General features: G+C 43.0%; 1 protein-coding gene across 1 annotated transcript in view; it reads left to right on the top strand.

Moving 5' to 3' along the window:
- TTC7B (tetratricopeptide repeat domain 7B) overlaps window positions 1–9,597 on the top strand; it is a 397,140-nt gene that overhangs the window by 148,289 nt on the left and 239,254 nt on the right. Inside the window, exons 5-6 of the mRNA XM_042781492.1 lie at window positions 1,039–1,211; window positions 8,689–8,752. Coding sequence (XP_042637426.1) covers window positions 1,039–1,211; window positions 8,689–8,752 — 237 coding nt within the window. The remainder of the gene's footprint in view (window positions 1–1,038; window positions 1,212–8,688; window positions 8,753–9,597) is intronic.

Genomic DNA, 9,597 nt, shown 5'->3' with positions numbered 1-9,597 from the left:
CAGACCAGCAAACCTGGTTCCTTTTTTTTTTGTTAATGATTTTGAGTTTTGTTCCACATTGTTCTCCCACTCTATCCATGATCTCCTACGTAGATCCCCCTCCAAATGGTTGACAGTGGTAGTCGGGCACCATCTAGTTCTTCTGGTCTCATAGTTGTATAGGCTGAGGGTCGCATGGTGTACCAGCCACTTGGACTAATTGTTTCCATGTGTCTTTGGTTTCCTTCATTCTTCTTTGCTCTGGACGAGGAGAGATCCATCATTGCATCTAGATGGCCGCTTGCAAGCTTTTAAGATCCCAGTCACTAATCTGCATCTAATTAACATATTAGTCTGCATCTCATTTAGGAGGACCAGGTCCAGGTATTTCTGGGTTTTCACAGTGAAAAAGGAGATAGCCATGCAGCTTTGGAGAAAGCTCTTTCATGATCAGAAGCCATAGCCCCCTATGTTGTCTTCTCCACTGCCTAAGACCAGTGGGAGCATGTGGGGCTGCAAGGCCCAGGGTACACTGTATTTGGGAGCTGCGTCCTAGGGTTAGCACCATAGTAGAGCTGGCCTCAGCACTCTGAGGAGGAAGACATTCTGAAACTCTACAGTGGGTATCATGAGTGAAGAGATTTTCTCAGGGGTTCTACCATCTAAGTCCTTTGAGTTTTAGCTGGCATCAGTTGGGTGGTAATGAAAATCTCTGTGGTTTACCTGTTATCTATAAGAGGGCTGGGAAGAGATCTTAGCTAAGAAGTTTAGTTTTTACAGGTATAAAAATGTTTCGTGTCCCAGAGTATAACTGAGGTGGGACAGCATTTGAAGTATGTGAACATTATTTTAAAAAGTATTAAAATACCTTAATGTATCATATTTTCTTTTCCTTTGTGTAAAATTTTCATTATAGAAGTAAAAAGAAAAACAAACCTCTGATTTTATGTCTTGGAATAGTGCCTAGCACAAAGTGATGCTTGCTAAATGTTTATGGAATGAATGAATAAGGAGTAGACAAGGGATTCATGCTGTGCCTTTCCTCCTCTGTGTTCCCAGACAATAGCCAGGCAGTTGGCAGAGATCTTGTTGCGGGGCATGTGTGAACAGAGCTACTGGAGCCCCCTGGAGGACCCCCCGTGCCAGTCACCCCTGGATGACCCTCTTCGGAAAGGAGCAAACACAAAAACCTACACACTCACTCGGAGAGCCCGCGTCTACTCAGGAGAGAAGTACGGCCGTTGATGTCTCGTCTGTTGATTAGGGGACGGAAGGAGTCTTTGGGGACATTCAGAGATGACTAGAGTTTCCCCCTAAAAGAGGCAGCTGAACAAGTCTCATTTACCAATCAAGTTGGTTGAGAGACACCTCATTGGTTTTCATAACTTCAGCCAATATCTCTGCTCTAGTGGGGACACTTTAAGTGGGAAAATGCTCTCGTCTCAGTGCGTGGCTGCTGTTCTCAACAATCGTTATTGGTCTCTGGGATTCTCATTCCGCTGGATGTAAGAACCCCAGTTTATATAGCAGTTAGTCATGGAGCTATTCGCAAGCCAGAGCTAACAGTTTTTCTTTTCTTCACCAATCCCTTGATCCTCTTGTTTAAAACACTTGTTTTAAACTGAACTGGTTATAAGAAGGAAATAATTTGTAAGAGATTGTATAGTGATAACTCTTTAGAACTCTTTTGTTTGTTTGTTTGTTTAACTTCCAAATTTGGGACTTTAGGAAAATGGGCCAGAGGGCCAGCAGGGCCTCAGCCTGAGCCGAGGTCGGGAGGAGAGGAGTGATAGAGACCACAGTGAGGGCAGCGGTGGTTGGCTCATTGCTGGGTCGTCCTAGCAGAGCCTTTCATTCCCATCTCTGTTGCCACGAGGACAAGCCATCATGGCCTCTTCAGAATCTCCACACACAGGAAAAGGGGAACATGCGTGAATAAATACGAAAAACCTCTTGGGTGGTTATCAGAGGGGTCCGATGGCTGCAAGAGGACAGGCTGCTGCTCCCGAGAGAGACCTCAGGGAAAGGCACTGAGACGGGGTGCTGAGATACTTACTACACACGTGACAGCTGAAAACAATTGTCACATTTTCACAGGTGACACCACGTCTAAGTCAGCCACCTCCTAATCCTCCAGTCGACCCTGGCATTTCTCTCCCTTGTCATCTTGTTCAGTTTGCATTCCTTGCATATAGCAGACAAGTGAGTGTTTCTTAGCTTTCCCCCAGCCTGGTTTGATTTCATTTTTATCACCGTTGTTCATGGCTTTCTTGAGCCATACCTCTGCTTAAATCTTTATAGGAGCAGAGTGCCTCATCTTTCTCTTGCAGAGTGGCCAGTGGGTTTGAACCACTGATGTTTTGGTTAGCAGCGGAATGCTTTAACCACTGCACCGCTGGAGCAGCTACCTTAAAAATAGACCCGAGAGTTTTTAAGAGGAGGCCTCAGATGCTTCTTAATATCCAAGGTTCCAGGTGCACTGAGGAGCTCAGTCTCACTCTCCCCTCCTCCCACCAATCAGTTTGACATAGAGCTAGAGCGCCGGGCCTGTTTGATGCTGTTCTAATGTGGCCTCACCCTTTGAAGGCAGAGAAGGCCAACGTCTGGCCGCTGCTCTTTCATTTCCTGAACCACTCAGACTTTGCCACTTTCTAATAGCGGCCCCCTCATCTATGCTGGGAGAATTATGGAGGCAGAGTCCTATCTAGAAATTTCAGTCAGCAGGCAAGGAGCCATTCCCATTCCAGGACGGTTGCTGCACCACAAGTTTCATTTCACACAGATAGCCACTGTCAGTTGTTTTTCCCTCACACAGCGTTATTAAAATATAATTCTTATACCATGCACTTCTTCCACTTAAAGTGTACAGTTGAATAGTTTTCAGTATGTTCAGTGTTGTGCATCTGTTACTACAATCAATTTTAGAAAATTTTCATTACCCTAAAAAGAAACCCAGCACTCCTTACCCTCATTCCAGCTGCCCAATCCCCTCTATTTCCATATGAATTGACAATCAGCTTGTAAATTTCTACAAAAATTCAGCTGAGATTTTTATAAGTTTTGCATTGATCAATTTGGAGAGTATTGCCATCTTAGTGATATTAAGTCTTCTGATCCATGAACATGGGATGTTTTTCCATTTATCTATGTCTTCTTTAGTTTCTTTCAACAATGGTTTGTAATTTTCAGGGTATAAGGCTTGCACTTCATTTGTTAAAGTTATTCCTAAGTATTTTGTTCTTTTTTTCATGTCATTGTAAATGGAATTTTCTTATTTTCATTTTTAGTCTGCTCATTGCTATTATATATAGATGCGATTATTTTTGTGTGTTGATGTTTCCTGCAACCTTGCTGAAATTTATTAGTTCTACGGATTTTAGTGAATTCTTTAGGGTTTTCTGTATAAAAAGTTATGTCACTTGCAAGTAGAGATAGTTTTACTTTTTCCTTTCCAATATGGCTTTTATTTTATTTTCTTGCCTGATTGCATTGGCTGATTCATACATTGTTGAATAAAGGTGGTGAGGTCAGATGTCCTTGTCATGTGCCTGACATCGGGAGGAAGACAGCCAGTATTTTCACTACTAAGCATGTGTTAGCTGTAGGTTTTCGTCAGTGCCCTTTCTCCATTGAGAAAGTTTCATCCTACTCCTCATTTGTTGAGTGTTTTATCATAAAAGTGTATTGAATTTTGTAAAATGCCTTTTATGCATCTATTGAGATGATCTTATGGTTTTTATACTTTATCCTACTGATGGTGGTGTATTACATCAGTCGGTTTTCTGATGTGAAGGCAACCTTGCATTCCTGGCATAAATCCCACTTGGTCATGGTGTATAATCCTTTTTACATATTGCTGGATTTGATTTGCTGGTATTTTGTTGAAGATTTTGCACCTATATTCATCAGAGGTACTAGTGTGTAGTTTTCTTATGATGTGTTTTTCTGGCTTTGGCATCAGGGGTAATGGTTTTATAAGCAGTTTTTTTCAACCTATATCGACTGAGAAAAAGACAGGAATTGGGGAGAGGCCTAAGCTGTTCCCAGGTTGGGCCAGTCAATCCCCAATCATCAAGGGCCCCCTTAATGTTCTAATTTATATCCTTTCCCTTTCTTGGTACTCCCATCCTTCCATACCATCCTGGAACTGACAGTATTCCGCTTCAGTATGTTTAACAGGCAGTGTGACTTGGAGTGTGTGTGTGAGGGGGGATGTCAAGGCTTTCACTGTTTTTGGCTTTCATTCCTCAGCTCTTATGTGGTTCAGGGGCTTTATTTCTCTAGGAATTTCCCTAGTGATACCCCAGCCAGGCATTGTAAAGTTGGGCCTTGGAGTTAATGTTTTAATTATGAACAAATCAACCTTCCTGTGGGTTGGCAGTGCTCAAGGCTCTCTTTGCACCTAAACTGGGTCTGCTTTGACCCCTGGATTGTGTCATTGACTCTTAGAATCCCACTCCTCAATAGCCAGGGAAGAAAGAAGAGTTAAAATGCAGTTGGATGAAGTTGGCTTAATTTCTTTTGCGTGACTGTTTCTATCACATATGGATATTCCTGAAGTTGTTTTTTTTTTTTTTCCTATCTAGAGAAAATTTTAGAAAAAGCCATTATCTCGGAGCTCCAGCAAGACCATGTTCCTTATGTCCTCTAAAGCCAGATAATGTTTGAGTTGGTAAATTCAGCCAAAGTGGGAAAGGGGGCACCTTACCTAAAGGTTAGTAGCCTGGCTAGGATTAAACACAGCCTGTCCCTTCTTAGCCCAGTGCACTGTCACTGCCCCTCCCTGCTGGCCTGCCAGGGAGCTTGTCCTCACTGTCCACCAATGCCTGTGTTCTCCCTGCTCCCTTTAATTCCCTCTCTGCCCTGTAAGGAGCTTTCTGAGTCTGTTGTTGTAATTGTTTACCATTGAGTCAGACTCATGGCGACATGATGTATAACAGAATGAAACATTGCCAGGTCCTGTGCCATCTTTTAAGGAGCTCTGGTACTGTAGTGGTTAAGGTATGTGGCTACTAACCACAAGGTTGGTGGTTCGAACCCATCAGCTGCTCTGCAGAAGAAAGATGAAGCAGTCTGCTTCTGTAAAGATTTACAGCCTGGGAAACCCAATGAGGGTCACTATGAGTTGGAATCAACTCGATGGCAGTGAGTTTGGGTTTTGGTTTGGTGCCATCTTTTAGGGCCTTTGTTTTCCCACTCCTCAAGGCTTGGGTCGGCACTCCAGGATCTCCCACCACCCACCACTGAGGCTCTTGGGTTCCAAAAAGGAGAATATCACAAGAGGAAGGCCCCAAACAATTTTGACCCTCTACCCTGAGCTCCACACTCCCCTGAGCAGGGAAGAGAGACAAAATAGGTCTAGATAATTCGTAATTATTGAGAGAAGCATTCCAGTGTGTAGTTTTTCAGGCATGTCTCTTAAAACGACCCTCTCCTTCCCTTGCCTTCACTTCCTCCTCCTGCCAGCCCTGGGAGCTTTGCCATGTTCACGAGCACCCATCTTCCCTGCTGGGAAAGAGAGGATAGAGGAAGTGGATTTGGACTCAATTAGAGTGCAACTTGTTAGCAACTCTGGTAAAAATAACAGCCTAGCATTTAGGCCGGCTGGGTGGCTGAAATGGAGTTTGGGGATTATCCATGAACTGAATTGGCCGATGTGAAGTCACAGTTAGCAAGGATTCCTTTGCTTTTCCATTAGTCTGGACAATCTAGAACGGGCTCGCTTGAAGAAATGGTTAATGCACTGCTTTATTTGCAAGGTCCCAATTCCATGTCAGCACAAGCCAGGATATCAGGAAATGATGGTTAGATATATGCAAATGTATCATACTTTAACATACATAAATATATAGAGAGAAGATAGTTCTCTTTATGCATTATATCAGGCGATATATATGGCACCATATCAGACAGTGGTTCACTGCTGTTCTGAAAGTTTTCAGTGATATAATATATCCGACAGTGTTTCACTGCTACTCAAAAGGTTTTCAGGGGCTGATGTTTTCAAAAGTGGACGGCCCATCCGTCTTCCCAGTCTGTCTCAGTTTGGCAGCTCCACTGAAACGTGTCCACCATGGATGACCCTGCTGGTATTTGAAATGCCACTGTCATAGCTTCTAGCCTCAGGCTACCACAATATGACGATGAACAGATGAGTGCTGCTCTCCATATGCACACAACTCTTCATTCAGAGACTTTTAGGCTACCTTTCTGAACTTAAAGGGAAAGACTTGTGCCATCATCCAAGAAACCTGGGTCGCCTTAAGCTGACTCCTTAAAGAAGTCACTGCAACCCCCGAGTCTCGTGCCTCATCCTCGTCCCTGGCCTTGTCATCAGATGTGAGCCTAGGGAGGCATAGGGCCACCCCCAGGTGTTTCCTTACCTCTGGCCCTGCTGAGTTCAATGAAAGTACCAGGCCCTATATATATATATGTTGTTGTTGTTGTTGTTACGTGCCTTCGAGTCGGCCCCGACTCATAGCGACCCCTCCTTGGGTTTCTGAGGCAGTATCACTACGGAAGTAGGATTGCCCAACCTTCCTTCCGAGGATATATATATATATATATATATATATTTTTTTTTTTTTCCCCTTGCTCTTCCTTATCCTTTGATGAGTACAGAAATCCCCAGCTCTTCCTAGAGTATGAGTTTTTCTGATGATTTGGAATACATGTGTTTGCCATGTTCCTGGAAAATCATCCCATCCTTTAAATTGTTGTTGTTGTTAGGTGCTGTCAAGTTGGTTCTGATTCATGGCGACCCTGTGGACAACAGAACAGAACACTGCCTGGTCCTGCACCATCCTCACAATCCCTGCTGTGCTTGAGCCTCTGTACAGCCACTCGGTCAATGCATCCCATTGAGGTTCCCCCATTTTTTCTGACCCTCCACTTTCCCAAGCGTGATATCCTTCTCCAGGGAGTCGTCCCTTCTGACAACATGACCAAAGTAGGTGAGACAAAGTCTGGCCATTCTCGCTTCCAAGGAACATTCTGGCTGCACTTCCTCCAGGACAGATTTGTTTGTTCTTCTGGCAGTCCATGGTATTTTCAGCATCTTTGCCAACACCACAATTCAAAGGCATCAACTCTTCTTTGGTCTTCCTTATTCATTGTCCAGCTGTCACATGCATATGAGGCAATTGAAAATACCATGGCTTGGGTCAAGTGCACCCTAGTCTTCAGAGACATCTTTGGTCTTCAACACTTTAAAGTGGTCTTTTGCAGTACATTTGCCCAATGCAATATGTTGTCTGATTTCTTGATTGCTGTTTCCATAGATGTTGATTGTGGCTTCAAGTAACTTCAATCTTTTCTCTGTTTAATGTGATGCTGCTTATTGGTCCAGTTGTGAGGATTTTTGTTTTCTTTTTGTTGAGGTGTAATCGTCTGATCTTCACCAGTAAGTGCTTCAAGTTATCTTCACTTTCAGCAAGCCGGGTTGCATCATCTGCATATCACAGGTTTTTAATGAATCTTCCTCCAGTCCTGATGCTGTGTTCTTCTTCATATAGTCCAGCTTCTTGGCTTATTTGCTCAGCATACAGGTTGAATAAGTGTGGTGAAAGGATAACCCTGACACACCCCCTTCCTGATATTAAACCATGCACTATTCCCTTGTTCTGTTCAAACTACTGCCTCTTGGTCTATGCACAGGTTCCTCATGAGCACAATTAAGTGTTCTGGAGTTCCCATTATTCTCAGTGTTACCCAAAATTTGTTATGATCCACACAGTCAGATGCCTTTGCATAGTCAGTAAAATACAAGTCAACATCCTTCTTGTATTCTTTATTTTTCAGCTAAGATCCATCTGACATCAGCAATGATATCCTTCATTGCACTCCTCTTCTGAACCCAGCTTGCATTTCTGGATGTTCCCTGTGAATATACTGCTGCAACCTTTAGATTAAATAATTGTAATGTGGCCCCGGGGAAGATGGGAATGTAATGTTTCTCCAGTCATCTCCAGAATGCCAGGACTTTCTTAACCGTGTTCATTTTTAGGATATTCTAAACTCTAAGTGCTCAAAGCACAGAAAAATAGGATATAAAGAAGGAAGATTGGGGTATGTTTGGGCTTTCATTGCTCTGTAATTCAGAGCATCATTGAGTTTAAAGGCTGTTTTCTTTTAACCTAAGATTTTAGAGTTTAGCCAAATTAAAAAAAAAAATGAAGACAGCTCTTGCATGCCGCATAAAATGTGTACGTTAAAGTAATATAAACCTCACTAGAGAAATTTTTCAAACTCTAAAGTTACTTCTAATCTTTTATTTTGTGTAGATGACACTATAAGAGCTGTCAGTTAGCAGGTAGACAAGTACTGTTTAGTGTGACATCTGCAATTTCTCTCTCTTTCCATAATGAATTGAGGCTAGAGGTTGTATTGTGTAGATGGCATTTTATAGTGATGTAAATTTCTGTCTTTCTGATAGGCACACACAATGCTTGAGCTTCTAATTTGCTTTTTACATGTTTTTTTTTCACCCTTCTCCCTGCCATGAAAATGTATAACTAACAAGTATAAATTCCATCAATAGCCATAGAAATAAGCAAATTAATTCAAGTTTCCAGGTTATACAGTGTTTATCTGGGTTGTATATAAAAATCTAGACACTTTGCCCATTGATTCAGTTCTGTGCATAGTCATGTATTTTGTGTTATTTTGGAATTGCCATATATCAAAGGTGATTTTTTTTTTTTTGTGCAGCATTTTCTGTCCTCAAGAAAACACTGAGGAAGCCCTGTTGTTATTGCTGATCAGTGAATCAATGGTAAGTGGAATCGATTTTTAAGTTTTTCTTTCTCTTATCCTTGTAGTCTCTTTCTCAAAATGGTGACTCCATCAATATGGCTCTTGGGAGAAGATGACTTTCTAGAGGGGACCCCTGTGTGGGAAGGGATCCCTGTGTGGGAGAAACCAGTAGAGGTTCAGACAGAAGGCTGTTTTTCACTTCTTAGACTGGCAAGCAGTGTTCCTTGATTAGCCTGGCACCTTAAAAGGGGAGCAAGGCCCCCAGAGGGTAACCTTTACACAGCTTCTCAGTTTACATTGGTGGGAGGGAACATCGTGGAATCAGTCACTGGCTGTACATAACAGCATCTGGTTTTGATAGCTGGAGCTGATGGACCTGCCCCTCCTGCTGAGATGGTCTCTCTGAGCTCCCACCTGTGCTCCAGGTATTGCAGATTCTCAGGCTTTGAGAGCACACTCCCGTTACCTGGATCTGCTATTGTGAGGGAGCATTTGCCAGACCATCAGTTTCAAAGTTCCTTTGAAACTCTGTCTTAGTTTTTGGCCAGGACACCAGATTTCAGGTTTAAAATTCCATTGCTCATCATTTGTCAGGTTTTGGCTCTGCAGAGCACTAGCATTATGGCCTTGGCTTCGAACCTTTAATATGTGTTGTCATAGTTAATTCCTCAGTGACTGTACAGTCAGAGTGTGATGAGCACCTGAGCACAGGGGTGGCTCATGGAGCCCAGAAGGACCCTGAGAGACCTGAGACCCAGAGCAGGCAAAATGTACGTGCTGTGTGCTGGGCCATTGCTGGGTTTTGTGTACGTACTGTGTGCTGGGCCATTGCTGGTTTTGTGTACGTGCTGTGTGCTGGGCCAT

The sequence above is a fragment of the Orycteropus afer genome, unplaced genomic scaffold (assembly GCF_000298275.1).
Source record: "Orycteropus afer afer isolate SDZICR_OR568_19922 unplaced genomic scaffold, OryAfe1.0 scaffold00127, whole genome shotgun sequence".
Taxonomy (NCBI): domain Eukaryota; kingdom Metazoa; phylum Chordata; class Mammalia; order Tubulidentata; family Orycteropodidae; genus Orycteropus; species Orycteropus afer.
The sequence above is the reverse complement of the archived record's forward strand: the minus strand, read 5'-3'. Positions and strand labels throughout refer to the sequence as shown.